This window comes from Megascapheus bottae, chromosome 16 (genome assembly GCF_031878675.1).
Source record: "Megascapheus bottae isolate mThoBot1 chromosome 16, mThoBot2.hap1, whole genome shotgun sequence".
Lineage (NCBI taxonomy): Eukaryota > Metazoa > Chordata > Mammalia > Rodentia > Geomyidae > Megascapheus > Megascapheus bottae.
Genome location: NC_143524.1, coordinates 54,957,874 through 54,977,558, shown reverse-complemented (window position 1 = coordinate 54,977,558; position 19,685 = coordinate 54,957,874). Strand labels below are relative to the sequence as shown.

At 36.7% G+C, this 19,685-nt stretch overlaps 1 protein-coding gene across 1 annotated transcript in view; it reads right to left on the bottom strand.

Moving 5' to 3' along the window:
- Positions 1-8,007: 8,007 nt before the first annotated feature.
- Positions 8,008-19,685, bottom strand: part of Tmem135 (transmembrane protein 135) — a 203,174-nt gene continuing 191,496 nt past the window's right edge. Inside the window, exons 10-15 of the mRNA XM_090348589.1 lie at positions 19,209-19,376; positions 16,411-16,474; positions 14,945-15,021; positions 12,454-12,552; positions 11,613-11,680; positions 8,008-9,741 (exon numbers count right to left, since the gene is read on the bottom strand). Coding sequence (XP_090204715.1) covers positions 9,609-9,741; positions 11,613-11,680; positions 12,454-12,552; positions 14,945-15,021; positions 16,411-16,474; positions 19,209-19,376 — 609 coding nt within the window. The 3' untranslated portion in view covers positions 8,008-9,608. The remainder of the gene's footprint in view (positions 9,742-11,612; positions 11,681-12,453; positions 12,553-14,944; positions 15,022-16,410; positions 16,475-19,208; positions 19,377-19,685) is intronic.

Below are 19,685 nucleotides of genomic sequence, written 5' to 3'. Positions count from 1 at the left end.
TTATGAGAAAATTTTCTTCTGTTGTCTTATTTGAAGAAGCTTCCTTCTATTCCTAGTTCGACAGCTAGGAGACGTGAATGTTGGATTTGTCAAATGCTTTTTCATTACTTTCTTTGGGTTTTTAGTTAATAATTGATTTTTCCAGTGGATTCATCTCTGGTTTTCAATTCCTGATATGTCTGAATTGGTTATGATTGCTCAATTTGCTAAGATTTTATTATTTATTTATTTTTTTGTTGAGGGGTGTCAGACACAGTGGCTCACACCTGAAATACTTGGGTGTGGAGGTGGAGGGAGAGCTAGAGAATGGAGGTTAAAGGTCAGACAGGCCAAAAGTTCACTGGACCACATCTCAACAGAAAAGGTATGGTGATGTCTTCCTGTCATCTTAGATATAGCAGGAAGAATAATATGAAGATCCTGATTCAGGCTGAAAATTTTAAGGTCCTATGTCAAAAACAATCAGTGCAGAATACAACTAGAGTTAATAGTTCAAATGTAGGGCACCTATCTAGTAGGTACAAAGCCCTGAGTTCAAGCTCAAGTACCATAAAATAATGGGAGGAGATTATTCTGTTTGGACCTGGAGGAATATTGGGCTTCTCTTTTCTTTTCTCAGAAACTCTTTGCCTGGTTTTTATATCAGAAAAATGCTGGCCTCATAAAATGAAAGCACCTTTTTCCTTCTTATTGACTACCTGAAAGAGTGTAAATAGAATTGCCATATTTTTCCTTGGATGATTGATAGGACTCACAGAAAAACCTACTTGGGTCTAGAGCTTTGTCATTTAACTAAAAGTTCAGTTGCTTTCATTCAGTGTTGTTCAGACTATCTAGTTCTTCCTGCATGAGATTTGTTAGCTAGAATTTGTCTTAGTCCACACAACCACACACATTGGGTAATTTACGATGAATATTAGTTGATTTGCCTCATAGGTTTGGCAAAGGATAGGGCAGCATCTCTCCTCGGCTGGAGGACTTTCTCCCTAGGTCACAGTTTTAATCTGTTCGTAAACATTCCTTCTCCACACTGCACAGATAGGAGAATATTAGTTTAAAGTGATCGTAGGAAAATTCACTAACACCACATGACTGTAATCCCTGCTATTTAGGAGGCAGTGGCAGGGGCTTGTATTCTGAGACCAGTAAGCAAAAGCAGAAGTACACTAAAGCAAAAGATCTGGAGGCATGGCTCAAGTTGTAGAGAACTTGCCCAGCAAGTGCAAAAGCCTAAATTCAATCCCAATAAAAAAATGTTTCCAACATAAACTTTGAGGCATGCTTTCAATTGATAGTGGTACTTACCAAAGAATTCATCTATGTTGTTCAGTGTATTGGCACACAGTGCTTAGTTTCTGGTTGTGCTTTTAATTTCTGAAGAGTCTATATTGCTGTCACCTCTCTGTATCACTGATATTTTTGCATCTATGTTATTGCTCTTTAATCTGTTTGATGAGACATTATTAATTCCTGTTGTTTTTCATGTTTATTTCATTGGGCATTTTTTCATTTGTTTCTTCAGTTCATGGTCCTGGGACCTGAGATCAGAATCTTGCATTTACTAGGCAGGAAGTCCACCACTTGAGCTGTGCATTCCAGCCATTTTACCATAGTCATTTTGCAGCCATGGTCTTGTGTTTCTATCCAGATGGGCCTCCAGACCACATTCCTCCTCTGTAGAGTCTCCCACAGGGCTTGGATTGCAGACAAGCACCACGACACTCAGCGCTAGTTCACTGGCTTCTGACCTTAATACTTTCTTTTCTGTTTATTTCGCATTTAATTTGTTCATAATTTTGTGTCCAGTTCCTTTAGATGGGAAACTGTGCTCATCAGTTTGAAGTTCTTGTTTCTAGATCGTTTATTTCTCCTTACAATTCTATTAATCTTTTTTCTCCTATTAGGTAGATGTATAACTTTCCACATGCACACCTGGAATTGCAATTTTCTATTATTGCCACGACCCCTTTATTCTAAATGCTAATGTTTTTCAGAGGTACTGAGGATGGAACTTGGGACCTGGTGTTTGCACAGCTACTGCTCTCCAGCCTCTTCAGAAATGGTTATTTGTGAGATGGGGTCTTTTGCCTTACATGGAGATGGCACGTGCTGCAGTGCTTCTATTCATGCTTCTCTGTCACATGCTTCTCTGTTTTAAAAATCTTCTTTGCTCACTATTATAGGCAATCTGCATATTCTCTTTAGTGCATTTCCTATGTAAAGCTAATTCTTCATACACAGAAGATTCTGACTAGTTTGTAATTGGGATTTTCTTTTAAAATCCCACTGGGCAATATCTGCCTTTGTAAAGTTCACATCATTTATAATCAGAGTGGTAGTTATCCACATGAGCAGGTTAAATCTACGATTTTGTTATTTGTTTCTCAGATGTTCTTTCTTTTCTTCTATTTTATTGTTTGCTAAGATTATTTTTAAATACTTCTGTATATTCTGGCTTTAGATACAACTTTGTGTGAGAACAATTGTCTTAGATTTATAAGGTCATGCTTATCTCATAAGAACCCTACAATAATTCTATTTTTCCTGCCTGAACTTGATTATTTGCTGTATTTGATGTTATAAACTCTGTTTATTGTTATTTTTGTTATAAGCAAGCAGTTCTCTTGTAAACATCAGAAACAACTCACTCTTATATTTATCCATGCATTTACCATATTTTCACTTGTTATCAATTTACATAGTTTCTTTCTTTTTTTTTTTTTTGCCAGTCCTGGGGTTTGAACTCAGGGCCTGAGCACTATTGTTGGGTTTTCTCAAGGCCTGTGCTCTACCACTTGAGCCACACTGCCACTTCTGGCTTTTTTGGGGTATGTGGTACCGAGGAATTGAACCCAGGGCTTCATGTATGCTAGGCAGGCACTCTACCAGTAAGCCACATGCCTGGCCCCAATTTACATTTTTTTTAATCTTTAAAACATTTCTTGTAGAACATTTTCTGGTAATAAAGTTCTCCAGATTTTGGATGTGCAAAATGTTTACTTTTTCTTGATAAAAAGCCATCTTAACAGTGTGTAGACTGCTATGAAGGTTAGATACCCGCAGCCTATTATGTGAAAGGCAATGTCACCAGTCCTCATGAGCTGCTTGCCACATTACGCCTCTCTGCATGGACCATGGCATGGACCAACCATAGCCATGGCATTTAGTTCCTCATTCAAACCAAGATGGGCCTTGATTACCTACATAAAGAGATTTGATTACATGAGGCTGTGTTTCATGTTTCTTTCCCTTGGATTTATTCTGTTTCCTCAACCTGAGGGGGAAGTCCTGGCCATTGTGTCACCATCTTATTTCTGTGTTCTGGCTCTTCCTACATGGCTTCCCCTTTGAAGATCCTGTCGTGTAGACAGCCTAATGCCTGATGACGGCCCACAGTCCACTCAAGCTGTGTCTCCTTTTCTCCCCCCATCAGGCTTTACTATAGTTTCTATTATTGTCTTCTAGTTCTATATATTTGTGCTCTCTAGTCTGCTAATACCCAGTGTAATTTTTTAATTTATTTTTGTGCTAGCCCTGGGGCTTGAATTCAGGGTCTGGGAGCTGTCCCTAAGGTGTTTTGTTTTGTTTCTTTCAAGGCTCTACCACTTGAGCCACAGTTTCACTTCTGGCTTCTTGGGTAGTTAAACAGAGAAGTTTCACTGACTTTTCTGTCTTGCTGGCTTCGAACCATCTCACATCTCAGCCTCCTGAGCAATTAGGATTCGAGGCCTGAGCCACCAGTCTAGAGCTTCTGTATTTTTATATCGTGTAATTGTCTTGAGGGCTGGGAGTATAGCCTAGTTGTAGAGTGCTCACCTAGCATGCATGAAGACCTGGGTTTGGGTCCTTGGTACCACAAGTACAGAAAAAGTGTCCAAGGGACTGGGAGTTTAGCTTAGAATGCACGAAGATCTGGGTTCGATTCCTCGGTACCACGTACATAGAAAAAAGCCAGAAATGGTGCTGTGGCTCAAGTGGTAGAGCTCTAGCCTTGAGAAAGCCCAAGGACAGTGCCTATGTCCTGAGTTCAAGGCCCAGGACTGGCAAACAAGACAAAAACCGAAACATTTTGAGTATCTACTATGCTTACACTCGTTTCCAGGTTTCCAACTTATACCTCTGTGGGTTTTTTTTTTTTTTTTTGGTGTAACTTAGGTTTTAACTCGGCCTCCTTACACGTGCTCAGCTTTTTTGCTCACTGCTGGCACTTGAGGTATACATCCGACCCTGACTTGGGCTGATTATTTTGGAGATGGATTCTTGTGCTTTTTTTTTTTAATCTAGGTTGACTTTGAATTGTATTCCTCCATTATCTGTGTCCAGACAGAGTAGCTAAGATTAAAATTGTGACCCACCAGCACCCAACTCTAAACTGTACCTTCCTAATTGTGTGACACATAGATACAATGCTATTTTGCATTAATTCTACAATTTGTGTCAATGCTGGGTCTATTTCTATTTATTTTCCTCAAGAGGTGAATTTTCTCCTTTTTCGAATGCCTAATCATTCTTGACTGGATGCTAAATATTGAATTTAACTTTGTTTGTACTGATTTTGCATTGTAGCTTCCTGTGAGGCAGTTATTTAAAAAGAGATTTTCTTAAGGTGAGATGAGGCTGGGACAGCCTGTAGCAAGGGACTAATGATGCTGTCACACTGCTTTCCTGACCACTCTGTTCAGTGCACTTGAACCAGGAAGTTTCATACCTGGTTAGCAGATAAACTAGTCACAGCTTTATGTAAACTCAACAGCGCCTCCTGCTGCTCCTTTCAGCTGCTTCCTTATTCCAGCTCTGGAAATGTGTTCTTGCACCAAGTACTCAGCTTAAGCACCCTCTTTAGATATCCATTCAATCAGTTCAGCTCTCTCTTCTTTTGTACTCTAGGCACTTTTCTCATTTTGGTCTGTGTGAATGCATATATGTTTTCAGGTTTTTAAGCTGTTTTCTGGTGACAAAGTAAGACTTAGTTCTATTTCTCTAGCTAGGCTAGAAATAAATATCAAAACCACTTTTAAAGGTAAGGATTTTATTTCAATATTGTATGATTCCTTTTTAAGATTAGACAGTAAAAGATGTTAGTTCAACTGAAAACTTTTAACACAAGATCTGAGTGGAATTCTAAAATTGCTATGTTGGAGAAATGATCAGCCTGACTGCTGAATCCTTGAGTGGTAACCAGAACTAATAATCCTCCATGGAAGTACAACCACTGATTGTGCTATAAGCCATTGAACAGATATCAAAAGCTCATTTCCTATAGTTACTTCCTTTTTCTTTTCCCTAAAAAGATTTTTTTTCTTAAACCTATTGGATATTGATAAATAACCCTAACATTTACCTTTCTCTACATTTTCCCATAGGAAAATTTAAATTAAACATGGTATTGAAAACCAGATGAAGTAGTCCTGGGCAAAGTGCCTGTGATTTTTTTCTGGGGCTCTGAGTGTGAATACAAGCATGTGTCCTGAGCCCTGTCTACTTGAGGTTTTAACTTGGCAGATTTGAGGAGAAAAAGAACCAAAGATCCCAGTTCTCTCAAGGAAAAAAAAAAAAAAAAACAACCTGAAACAGATGACAAATCATTTGTCTAAAGACCTAAAGCCAAACTGGCTTCAGTAAATGCTGCAATGGCAGTAGGAGCCAATTTCTTGGGGGTATTTACAGAATCATTTGTAAGGCTAATATTTTCCAGACATTTGGAGGCATAGCTAAGGACAGGCTGCTGATCCACATACTCCAGAAAGTGGGCAGGCCTTCCACAGACACTAAGATGGACAATGAGGAGGGGGGGGCTGCTCTGAAAATGCTCTGAACAATTTGAACAAGTAAAAGTGAATATACAGCCTGCCAAATAGCTTGGGTCTTGTGGGAGGTGCCGCCTGGAGAAAGACTGAAAAGAGCAGCCAGGAGCGCAGGGCGGGGTCACTGTTCACAAACCACATTTGGCCCACTGGATGAACTGGTCCACATTAAATATGCCTTGGCTGCTGTAGCTGGAGAATTCCCTTCTGAGGAAATGAAAGCTGAGCATACTGTGGGATTAGCACTGAGGGGAGCAGAAATTCATTTTGCTTGATGAGCAAATGGATTCTTATCCACTACAGCTCTCAGGTGAAGGGTCCTCTGGGCCTGCTGCGGGCCTGAGCCTGGTGCAGTGCTAGGGCCAGGTGTTTGCTCTCCGTTCAGAAGTCCCATGCCACTGTAACTACTAGAGTAGCCTTAGGCTACAACACGAAGCTGAAATTCAATAGCATGTGGGTTTAGAATTCAAGTATCACCTGACCTTAGGGTCTCTTCTCTGCTCCTGCTCCTCCTTTCCTCAGGAATCCCCCAGCAAGAAATGACAGAGGGAGCGCCACATGAAGGAGCACTCAGACCCCAGCACCCTCTTTATTCTTCATGTTGCTTCCTTGGTCACCTCTGAGTGTTAAGGCAGTAAGAAGCAACAGATCAAGGTGGTAGACATTGCTAAGAAGGCTGCAATCCCGAAAGTAATATTCAACGCATGTGGAGTGAAGAGTAACTTCAAGACTACATCAAGGACTTCCACACAAACTAACAAAAATGAATCATGAGCAAAATCATAGGGACTTGGCCAAGGGTGACAGTTCCTCTGCTTCAACAGAAGTAAGAACTCGCTGAGCCAGGGACAAGTCTCCCAAGGCCACTTAGCACCTGTGGGAACCCTGGGCCAAAGACAAGTAGATAAATAAGACTCTTTGAGAGTTAAGAACTTCCATTTCATTGCCTATGCACTGGCAAAGACTTAGAAACTCTGTACTGAGAAAAAGAAACAGGCAGTAGATCCTTTGTGGTGTGCATTATCAACTAAATGAAAGATTGATCTACACACAGTCTGCAAATGAGTGCACATTCACATGCAATGAGATTCTATGTGAAAATGTTCAACAGGAGTTCCATAACAAAAGACATGTTATTTCTACATAGAAAGGAATTACAACCTCTGAATGCAAAGAACACAGAGACAAATTGGAAATTAAACAACTGACTAAACAACAATGAATGGAGATAAAACTCAAGTATCCAGTAAGTAACAATTATCTTTACAGACCAAGAACCAAACACACAATTTATGACAAAAGATAACAGAACCAAAGATAAGAAAAAAAATGAACAAAGAAACTCTCTGATTAAAATAAATGGGAAAAATTGAAAGGATAATTTATTATTTTTTTGATAATTATTTTGTTAACCCTTACTCAGTACTACTGCTAAGAATTTTAATAACACAAAAAATACTATTTCTCCCAACCCACTCTTTTTCATTTTAATAAACATGCTTGAAACCCAAGGGGGCATATTATTATTTACTGTAATTAGCTCTGATGGAAACTTACCACAGACATGACTGCTTCAAAATTTAAATGAACTAACAAAAGCATGTTTTGGGAAGAAGTCTAGTAGAATTTAAATTTATGTATCAAGCCACAAAGCTGTCAGGCTTGATAATTAGAGGTAGAAAACATTTTGATTGTCTTCAGGAATAAACAGTCTCCTCCTGTCTGACAGAACAAGTACTGTGTGTGGACATTTCTATGAGGGCCTAAGAATTTGCATTGCAATATCACAGTTATCCAATGTCAATGAAAAGCTAATTCCTGACTGACCACTGAAAACCTACTCATTTACACTACATATCTATCACTTTATTCTACTTTCTGATAGTCATTGTTTTGTATTTTATGTAAAATTAAAACCAGATAGCAATTTGTTGAAAAAAATGTATCTCGTAGCAATGTACCTTTTTTGACCAGCAAAAGTTTACTGAATAATATCAGCAAATTTCAATAGAATTTATCTTCCAATATCACAGTTTGTCCAATGTCAATGAAAATATAACTACGGATTCAAATATATATTTAGACAAGAACACTGTTATAAACACAAACTCTATAAGTAGAGAAACTGAGGTGCATGTTGCCTTGCTTTCTCAGTGCTTTAATACTTCATTTTCAAAAGTAAACACAGTACTAATCATCTTGATCCAGGTGAATAAAACTTTAAATTACTTTTATTAATCAGCTTCCAAGTCTAAAATCAAAATGGTCTTTTTAAGAGTACTGCCAAGTGGACATGTCCAGTCTGAAAAGTTAAATTGATCACCATGCAAAATTTTGAACAACCCAAAGTGGCTCTCTTTGTTATAATGGCACTGGATGAAATTTGTCTTTTTGTTGGATTCCAATTTGCCATAAGAACTACGAATAGGATCGCATACAAACAGAAGTATACAAAGTAGGCTGAAAGTGAATAAGGGGTTGGTTATAATTCCTGGTGCGATGAACTTTTATTAGATGATTGACAATGGCCTATGAACCTTTTAGCAACCAAACAATATTTAAAATATCATCATTCCTATATGTCACATTCACCATAGATATCACACCATGGAACCCTTTTATTAACTTAGAAATGTGGAACTTTTCCCTGAAGAACTGGTGATCATATTCAATCAGCTGTCCTGCACTACTTTCCTAATCAGCAACGAATATTATTTTTGTCACTTGGTTCCAGAGTGAAAGGTGTTACCTTGTGAAAGGAAAACTGGAGAGCACAAGGCCAATGTGTGATGCGACAGACTCCTCATAACCACTGGATTCGTATGCTCAGTGGTGCAACATTCATCACTGAAGAGAAACTGTTGAGATGGAATAAGCTGACAAACTTGCTAGGACTTTTGTTCCGTAGGATTTTGATCCCTTCAAACACAACCATGACACAAAAACTACACTACAAAAGAATTTAGTCCTTATCAGTGAAAACAAATATATTACACCTACAGGAGGTTGAAAAGATTTGTGTTTAAATATTTGTTTTTAAATACTCAAGTGTAATAAGACTGTAAAAAAAGATTTTAGATATATCAGAGGTGTCCATTTCTGTTTGTTTCCATCATGCCATGGATATGTGGGTTCCTTGGGCTTCTGAACAGCCCCCGTCATAGAGAGAGATGGGGGGTCTGTTGGAACCCTAGTGCAGACATTTCCCCCACATTGACCCAAATGGCACAAGACCCATTTCTGTATCCCTGAAATAAAGAATGGCCGCTTTCTCCATGTTCTCTTTTCTCAAGCAGCACTGTCTATGGAAAATTCCTTTAAACCTTTAACACTTCACTATGATAGACTCACTACGAATTCAAAAGTTAAAATAGAAACACTGACCAAATCCAGGTACCCGTGATCCTTTGTAAATCCTACAAGGTAGAAATATTCTTAGTTTTATCCAAGAATATATTGGAATGAACTAAATACATCTTTTAAAGTAATTTGACTCTTGTTATTATATTTCTACATAGAGTATTCAATATTGTTTATAGACATAATTTAATCAATAATATATCATAATGTCAACTGCTACAGTGATCCAGAATTAGATTCTGGCTACAGAGGAAGCTTAATTATTAAGCAACACCTTTCTAACAAGCTTCTGTATTTCTGATTGATAAGAAAGGGGAGGGGGAAGCATCTCTCATTGAAATAACACTGAAGTTTGAGCTCAAGCTCCTTCTCTGTTTTCAACATAATTAACTCTTCAGGATAAGTGAGGAAACACATAGTCACATTAATAAGTCACTGTCATCTTCAAGAAAACTCTATGGGCAGCTCTGGTGTTACAACTGTATATCTAGGATCCAATCTGGGGATGAAATCATTAAATTCTTTAGATGCACCAGTACCAAAGACATCAAGGGCTTTTCGGTTCATGAGGGCAAATCTGTAAAACAGAGGACACGTGTTAACAAAGTTTACAAAATAAAACGAATTGCTTTACTTGCCTTAGTTTTTATAAAATGGGTTGACAGTCAAGGTTGATTACTAAATCAAAGGATATTCATGATCCAAGATTCATCTAGTATTTTACTAAAAAAGATGATTTTTGAACCTGAAACTACAGGTCTAAAAATGATTCAATCATCATTTCAAATCCTTCTTGATCATTTCCAATATACTGTTTCAAACAGAAAATTTTCTCATGAATGAAATCACAGGAAAGACTGAGTTAAGTAAGAATGAATGGACATTGATCAATAAAGCAGAAGCATGAAGCAGAATTTCTCCCATAACTGAAATTATAATCCCTCCCTCAAAATCAAAAGAAAACATACTCTTGTTTAAATAAAAAAAGAATCAGTATACAAAGCTCTTAAATTTCTATTTTATATAGAATAAAAACCCACCTAATTAGGTGTTATCTAATCACCTAACCCAAGAGAGGAAAACATTTTAAAGACACATCTAGCTAAAGTATAAGATGGACCTTTTGTGTGAGTGAACCTGCCTACTCACAAGCATTCCTTTGTGGCAGAGAAGGTAGATAAAAGTTTGGGAATCACTGATCAGAATCAGTATTCTAAGGGCTCAAAGTAAATTGCCTTCTAATACAATTAGCTGGTAAAATTCATTAGTGTAAAGAAATCTAAATGACCAAAAAAAGGATGAAACCATAATATCAAAAACACATAGTATGATGAAGTGTTATGACATCACACTGTGTGACTTACATCTCAGCTGTTGTACTTTCTAGCTGACCTCTCTTGAATGCTTCCTCACATGTAAAAAAATGATTTCTAAGTACCTATCTCATGAAACTATGTTAAGAATTAAATATTAAAAGCTGTATGTGAGTTTCTTAAACCATACTTGGAACATGGCATACATTATGTAATGCTTTGCTATTACTGTAAGTAACAAGAGTGCTAGCTAGCACTGTGATTCAGTGAGTGCCTATTAAATGCCAAACACTACTACAAACAACCATCCATGCTGTGGTTTGTAACTCAGAGCTCTACCTATTTAACTTGGTTACACTGTGGCAGTGGTAATGCGATAGAGTCCTTAAGAGGTGGAGCCAAACTGAAAATAAGTCTTGGTGGCTTCACTTCATCACTGAATTAATACTAGCCTTGAAGAGTGGTCTGGTTATGCAGGAATGGGTTAGTTCCTATGGAACAGAATGCTATAAAGCAAAGTCACAGGACACATTTTACCTTTTCTGCATGTAGCCAGTTTCCTTTCTGATTCTGAGGATACCCTGCCCCCCAACTAATAATACAGCAACCACAGGCTGTTGGACCTTTCAGAAGCCAAGCCTTTGGTAAGTCTAGTCCTGTCAGGTATTCTCTTAAAGTGACACAAAACACACCAGGCAGTATGTATCATATCCACATAGAGAAAAGGATATCTATACTCACGAGACTAAATTAAATTCCCATAGTAAAGTGGTTGAAGGTACCAGAGTTGGAATCAGCTAGGTCTGTCTAACTCTGAAGTCATGTCTTTTCTCTTAGCTCAAGCCATTTTTAACCATAAAGAAGAAATCAAAGGTGCAAAATGGTAGGATGGTTTATGCAGCAACTAATTAGCAGCTAAAAATGAACATGCTATTCAGTTAAAATACTTAAAGGAACTAAAACACTACACAGGAAATAGTCAAAATAAGTATTTATTTGATTATTATGTTAGTCACATTTGATTTGTATATAAATTTACCACTGGAAGAATATTCTCTCAAGGAGACAGATTCACAATGATTTTCTAGAAGCTGTTCTTTTGCTATAAGCCTTTAAAACTGTCTTGGTCACTTACCTGCCCTTGGTGAGTCTTAAGAGGAACTTCCAGTAAGATGGTCGCAAGTTCTGAACTTCCATGACAGCCTAAGATTATCAAGTTGAGATTTCTTTTAGTAAATGCAAATATTATTCACAGTCCAAGGCAACAGGGACTTTTCTCTCTAGCTTCATGGCTCACTATACTTTTAAAAACACCAGTGATGACAATTACAAAAGCATGCATTTATGTTTATCAATATTGATAGTATTTGTAAAGAAGCTTCCATGTAGAAGTACTGTTTGGGAATAATAACTGCATGAACAGTCATTATTATCAAGAGACATTTACTGAGGATTCATTAGATACTGACATCCCACTGCCTTGGTGACAACATCGCTGTGAGAAAGAAGAAATAAAACTCTCTGGAAAACTTTAATAGCTTTTAAACTATTAATATCAATAATGATGATTACAGAGTTGAGAGAGACTAAACAATGCTTCCTTTAAATGAGTTTTTCCCCATCCTCATCTAAGCACCGTTACAGGAGTAAATACATTAATATTCATGCCCATGGTATTTTTTTCCTTAAGGATAAACTGTGGGCATTCTACCTTCAGTACTAAGTAACAATTTATCTACAGATTGTACTCTATTCAAACCTAAAAATTAGCTTGTTCATAAAATGGGCCTAATACTGTAAATTAACTTACATAATCATTTGAAACACATAAACTACTCTCTGGGAAAAAAAGCAAACAAATTAAAAGCATAAAATATATCAAACAAACATGCTCTTGGGCATTCCCCCTCTCTCCAAATGGCATAATGTAAATTAGACAAAGAAATTCACATTCTCATTTCAACAGCTATACTTACTGCATGGAAACAAATTGCTGTTGAGATGGCATAGATAATAGTATCAGCATGAGGAAAGTAGGGAACCTTCCCTGCTTCGATGCCTTTGAAATATATTGTCTGCAAAATAAACATCATGGGAAAGTTACATTTAAAACTTCATATCGCATTAATCATATACAGAAGCAGAATGCTCCACATCTACAACTCCACCTTTGTGAGTCCTCATTCTTCCTTCAGAGCTTAACTATGTCACAGTTTCCAAGAAAATGGTGTTAGCCCTTCCTTTCCCCTCATTCCAAACTCCAACTGCAGGTAGCAATAATTTCCTGTGAAGTTCAAGCACTTATTTCTACTACTTTCTGTCATCTATGTCAATGCTTTTATAAATGTTCAAGTCCTCCTTTCCTTGTTAGACCTGCTTATCTACTCATTCATTCAGGAAACTCTAATGGTGTATGTAAAATGTGATGTTAGGAGTAAGAGATTTAAAAATAAAACATGAGGCATAATGAATAGCACTGATGAAGGCTGTAAAATATATATGCATATGTCTGCATATATATGTGTGTATATAAACATCCATACATATATGATATATGCATACACAAATATATATATGTATCTTAGATGTATCATATGCTTGTACATATACACTGCTTTTGTGACAAAGGACCAATGACAAGCTCAGAGATCACATTTAATAAGTAATGTTTATAAGTTATCTGTGGTAAAGAACCATTTTTTCTTTGAACTTAACATTCACAGATTAATATATTTGTACTGCAAATTTAATGAATTGTTTAAAAAGTACAGAATTGGACCATATTCTCATTAGGAGTTTCGAAGACTCTGTCAAATTGCTATGAAAATTCCTCAGTGCTTACTCTCAGTAGACTTGTTGAAAGGGAAAGTTCTCTTCAGAAACACTGGCTGGGAGTTTGGCCTAGTGGTAGAATACTTGCGTAGCATGCACGAAGACCCAGGTTCAATTCCTTGGTACCACATATATAGAAAAAAGCTGGAAGTGGTGCTGAGACTCAAGTGGTAGAGTGCTAAGCCTTGAGAAAGTCCAAGGACAGTGCTCAGACCCTGAGCCCAAGCCCAGGACTGGCAAAAAAAACAAAAACAACAAAAAAAAACCACTGTACCTAATTAATACAGAAGAAACAATTATAGTAGATTATCACCACTCTGTAACTCTGCGTGAAGTGGTTATAACACCTAAAACTATAAAAAAGACAAGATATTGGGGGAGCTGATGTTCAACTTTATCAACATCTAAGCCCATTGACTAATCTTAGCACAATAAAAGAGACACACATAACTAGACATTTGTGTGATACCTAATATAAATATGAAATAACTTCTCTATTACTCTATTTACATTCCAAAATCAAAATTGAATTTGCTTAGGCCTCTAGATAACTGTTTATAAGAAATAGAGAAGCTAAACAACTATTATAAAAATAGCAGTAAGGGGGCTGGAAGTTTGGCCTAGTGGTAGAGTGCTTGCCTAGCATGCACGAAGACCCAGGTTCGATTCCTTGGTACCACATACTTAGAAAAAGCCAGAACTGGTACTGAGGCTCAAGTGATAGAGTTCTAGCCTTGAGAAAAATCCAAGGATAGTCCTCAGGCCCTGAGCTTAAGCCCAGGACTAGCAAAAAAACAATACCAGTAAGGATGCATTTAGCAAATCAGAAATGTGGCAAACTTGGTGGGACCACAGACTTAGATTTTAATAAATAAATGGCAAAGACAAAAAGAAAGGAAAGGAGATAGAGAAAGGAAAAGGAAGAGTTTATATATTATTATAGGCTTTGAATGATACAAAGATTGCACAAACACATTTATGAGATGAAAAGATTGTATGAACACATTCACTTATAGGCAAAAACTCTAATTGGTTATAGAATAATAACATTCTCGCATTTGATCCATACATACAGGCTGGCATTTTGTTGGTTAATTGGAAATGGGAGTCTAGAGGCTTTAATGCCTGGGCTGAATTCAATCTACGAATCCTCAGTTTCCTGGTCTCTGTGACTATGGATGCGCCACTGGGTGCCCAACTCAAATAACTGAGTTTGTAATTGTATAACACTACTACTGTGCTTATACATCAGTGACATTGATGATTTGTTTTTAAGAAGTCTTTATCCTGAGTTTTTATGAATGAAATGATACAATGTCTGGGAAGTTGGGGCATACACATGAAAGGAAACCAAGCAGATGCTGATAACTGATAAAGATGTGTGACTGGTACATGGGAGTTAATTACACCATTCTGTCTTTACTCATATGTATTTGTGTGTTTGTGCATGACTGTGTGTGTGTGTGTGTGTGTGTGTGTGTGTGTGTGTGTGTACTTCTGAAATGGAGGAATTAACTTGATAGACACTTTTAAAGAACTAGAAGTTGCTTTGTAATAGGGCTATCTACTTCTGCTACAACAGTTAGCTTTATGCCCTTTGAAATTATTTATATATAATGTTCATTTTCTGCTTACCTCCACCAATTTGGAAGCTAAATACATGGAAATTGTTGTGCTTTTATAAAACATCATTGATATACCTGCCAAAAATCCTGAAACAACAAATAAAGAAAAACTAATCAAATTACAAATTATTTCTGTACTGTTAAATCATCAGAAATGACACTTCATTGAAACTGTCATTTGTGTTATATCACAATCAAGGACAGTAACACATTTAATGACACTAAACAGAATGAGTCTTATCATGTTTTTAAATTTAAAAATTGAACGTTTGTAAAGTATATATAGTAAGAAAGTTAATTTTTGAAAGCAGTAGTATTCTTGTAAAATATTTTTATTTTTTTTTAAAGGATAGTGGTAGCAATTCTGATTTCCAAAGGGAATAGTCATGCATTTAGTCTCCTAATAGCTCAGATGACTGCTGAGTGCTTTTATCACATTTTCTTCTATGGTGCTGCCTTCCTCCTAAAAGTTGGGGCTGGACTACTAACAGGATTATTAATAAATAACTGATAAATAGCCTATTTTAATTTTTTGTAGTTATGGGGTCTGAACACTAGGCAACTGCATTACCACTTGAATCATACCCTCAGTCCTTTCGTTTTAGTTATTTTTCATATAGGGTCTCTCACAATTTTGACTCATTCCTCTTGCCCACACCTCACACAAAGTTGAATCACTACAATTCATACCCTCTCACCCCACACTTCTGGCAAATTTGCTGAGATGGGGATGGGAGGGGTGTTCTTACTAAACATTTGCTCAGGATGGCCTTGAACTTCAATCTTCCCATTCTCCACTTTCCCAGCAGCCGAGATTAGAAACATGTGAGTCATCACGCCCAGCCCTTTATTTTTTTTTTTATAAAATGATTCCTTTCCCCCAAAAAAAACATTTTGAATATCATTCTGGTGATAAAAAACGGATTTTTTAAAAGAACTGTAACCAATAAATTTTAAGTCTTCATGTTCTTTTTTTGTCAGTTGTAGGGCTTGAACTCTGGTCCTGGGTGCTGTCCCTGAGCTTTTCAGCTCAAGGGTACTGCCCTACCCCTGGAGCCATAGCATCACCTCCAGTTTTCTAGTGGTTAGCTGGAGATAAGAATCTCACAGACTGTAGTACCCGGGTTGGCTTTGAATCTCAATCCTCAGATCTCAGCCTCCTGAGTAGCTAGGATCACAGGTGTGAGCCAGTGCACCCGGCTAATCTTCATGTTCTTATAAAACATTTTAAGTCTTTATGTTGTTTTTTCACACATTCTCTAAGATCTCTGACCTGGAGTAGGGCAGAAACAAGTCACTGCATTGCTAACTGAAAACATCAAACATCAAGTGTCTCCAATAGGGATTCTAGTACAACAGAGAAAGGAAAACTCAGGCAGACTAGAGACGTGCAAACTGGATGAGTTTGGAAGCTATTTGTGATTAATGCTTACTACCAATTGATAAAACAATAATCACTCTTTATAACTGCTTTACCTGCTACTATAGCATGCAATTCATCATCCAGGTTTCTGATCCAGCGCAAGAAGCAACTAGTACCCTGTGATAAGGGGGTGGGGGGAATAAAAAGACATTTTGTTATGTTATTTCTAGACAAAATGAACAAAATCAAAAACTCTTGAGATGAATGATTCACTAGCTGACCTTGGATAGTCATTAAAAATGAGACTGAATACAGGATTGGAAAAGTCAGACAAAATGATAAAGGTATAGCATAGAAAACTGGAGGAGAATCTAAAAATAACATTGAAAGGTTCTTATACTATGAAGGAAGTGGTTTAATACTACTGTGTTACAGTAAGTTTTAATAAGTTAAAAATGGAGCCAGCAAAGATGCCCCTTGATGGACAGATGAATCAAGAAAATGTGCTACATATACACAATGGAGATAATGATATTTTATCATGTGTAAAGAAATGGAAAGGCTAGAAAAAAAATGGTTAAGTAAAGTAAGTCAGACCCAGAGAGACAAAGGATCCACAATTTCCTTTATATGTGGAAGCCAGATTTGGCTTTAGTGATATTAACTGAAATACAGTAGATTCAAGGGAGATCTCAAATAGTGTAATTCCTTAGAAAACCAAAATCAAAGTTCAGCAAAATAAAACATCAGGAAGTAGGTATAAAGGAGAAATATATGGCTAAATGAAGAGGAAAAGAGGGAGAAAATACAGGCAAGAACACAATGCATATCCTAGAGAATTACTAGGCATAAGGGAAAGGGGGCTTAGGGGAGGGAATGGGTAAGAATGTTAAGATATATTGATATAATGATCAAGATATATTGTAAATCATAAACTGCTTTGTTAAATGGCAACTCCTTTGTACAACTTCCTCAAGATAATTTTAAAAGTAAACATGCATATTCTAAATATTAAGGTAAAAGGAGAATAATAGTAAAAGTATCAATAATAAAAATAAAATGGAGCCATAAAACAGTGACAATCACTATTAAGGGGACATGAAGCAAGGAGGAAAAAGTAAAAGAATGATAAAGAGTGAATGTCTGAAATATACTGTGTCAGGCAAGAGGCACAGCTCAAGTATACAATGCCAGATGACCAAGGCAGAGACCCTGAGCTCAAACCCTAATCCATACTGCCAGAGAGAAAGAAGATACATGATAAACACAGAACAATACAATCTGCTGAAATCATTTTAAAATGGATGAAAAAAGGATGAGGGAAGTGATAGAAGGTATGAATTTGATCAAGGGCATGTTATTCATGTATGAAAATAGCACAATGAAACTATTTGTACAATATATGGTAATAATTCAATCAGTTCAGAAGTTAGATGGACAAGAAATAAAGAAAAAATGGAACAAACACAAAATAACTAGAGATGTCAAAGAGATGTAAGCTCAATTATATTAAGTATAGTCTCAACATACCAATTTTAATTTATATATATCTTTTTTTTGTCCCCAAGCTTCCTTTGTTCAAGACCAGCGTTATCCCACTTGAGCCAGTGTCATTTCCAGGCTTTTCTGTGTTTGTGGTACTGAGAAATCAAACTCAGGGCTTCATGCATGTTAGGCAAGTTGTCTACAACTAAGCCACATTTCTAGCCATCAAAATACCATTTTTTTAATAGATTATGGATTGAATTTTTTGAAAAAGGAAGAACCAACAATATAAAGACTAAAAGAAAACAACTTTGAAAATGAAGTGAGAATAACTAAAGTCACAGAATACAAACATGTTTACAGGTCAACTTTTATGAACACATTTATATTGAGAATCTAAATTTCAGACCTTTAATAAAACAACCCAGAAAGATGATTAATGTAGTAATGATTTTAACAAAAGGCCTAAACTTAAGATTGCAAAGTACCATGTCAAAAGTCATTTCTAGCTGGGCACCAGTGGCTCACGCAGATCCTAGCTTCTCAGGAGGCTGAGATCTGAGGATCCCAGTTCAAAGCCAGCCGGGGCATGAAAGTCCATGTTATCTCCAATTAACCACCAGAAAACCAGAAGTAGCACTGTGGCTCAAGCCCCATGACCAAAAAAAAAAAAAAAAAAAAAAAAAAAAAGATCTCTACATGTGTTTAGATGTGGCTTATGCATATATTGGCAAATTTATAGGGACACAAGTAGCAGAATAGTAATTCTGGTTAACTGAGAAAGTAAAAGTGGAAGAGTGAATAAAAGTGTAAAAAAAATGAAAGTAATGGGCTAGGAGTTTGGCCTAGTGGTAGAGTGCTTGCCTAGCATGCACAAAGAAAAAGCTGAAAGTGGTGATGTGGCTCAAGTGGTAAGGCTCTCTCCTTGAGAAAGCCCTAGGACAGTGCCCAGGCCTAAAGTCCAAGCCCCACCATCAGCAAAAAAGTAAAAATAAAATAAAATAAAATAAACGAAAGTAAGTCATTGTGTATTGAAGCTGCAATAGAAAATACTAAATGATTAAATTAGTTATAAGAAATTAAAATAGGTTTTGATCTGTAGTCAGGGACGGTTTCCTGTATTATTATTTTATGCTGAAATGTCCCCAAATTTCTTCTTTTTTTCAGAAAGAAAAACTCTTTGGTATCTTCTTATTATATGTAATATAGTATGACTACATATTCAGACATATTAACTAACATAAAAGAAATGTCTCCAGCCTGAATTCCCAACATTTATTGTAGACATTTGGTACTGTGAAGGTATTTATGAATCTTCTAAGAAAAAGAATTGGATAAAATAATGAGTGAGTTTTGACCATATCTCATGCTTACAGCCGCCCCGTTATTTATGCTGCGTGTATCTGTTCTCCTTGGAAAAGCTTACCTTGTATATGCTAACAAAACAGCCAAGAAATGCTCCAAGCTGGAAGTTTTCCTTGTTATAGAAGAGGGAAAGCAGCCGGGATGGCTGTGTAAACACATGCCTAAAGGCAGAGGGCACTCGCAGGCAACACTGGATCAGATACCCCACGCTGAACATTCGGATGAAACCCTTTGGGAATAAGGAGAACATTCAGACAACCAAACTTAGAAGCATTAAAAAAATCTTATCAGTCTGTCATACATTTTGTCATTTCAAAATCCAAGCAAAATTTTTTAATGAAAGGTTATATGACAACAATTTTCCAAATTCTTGAAAACTCTAACAATAATTTTTTTAACAATTGCCTTAAAAGTAAGGGTGAACTAATGGGGATTACCTTTTCTTTGATTTATAAACATATAAAAAGTACTGTCCAAGTTGGCCTATATGCTAAAATTCCATTTCTTGATATTTTATTGACAATAGCAAATATTTTAA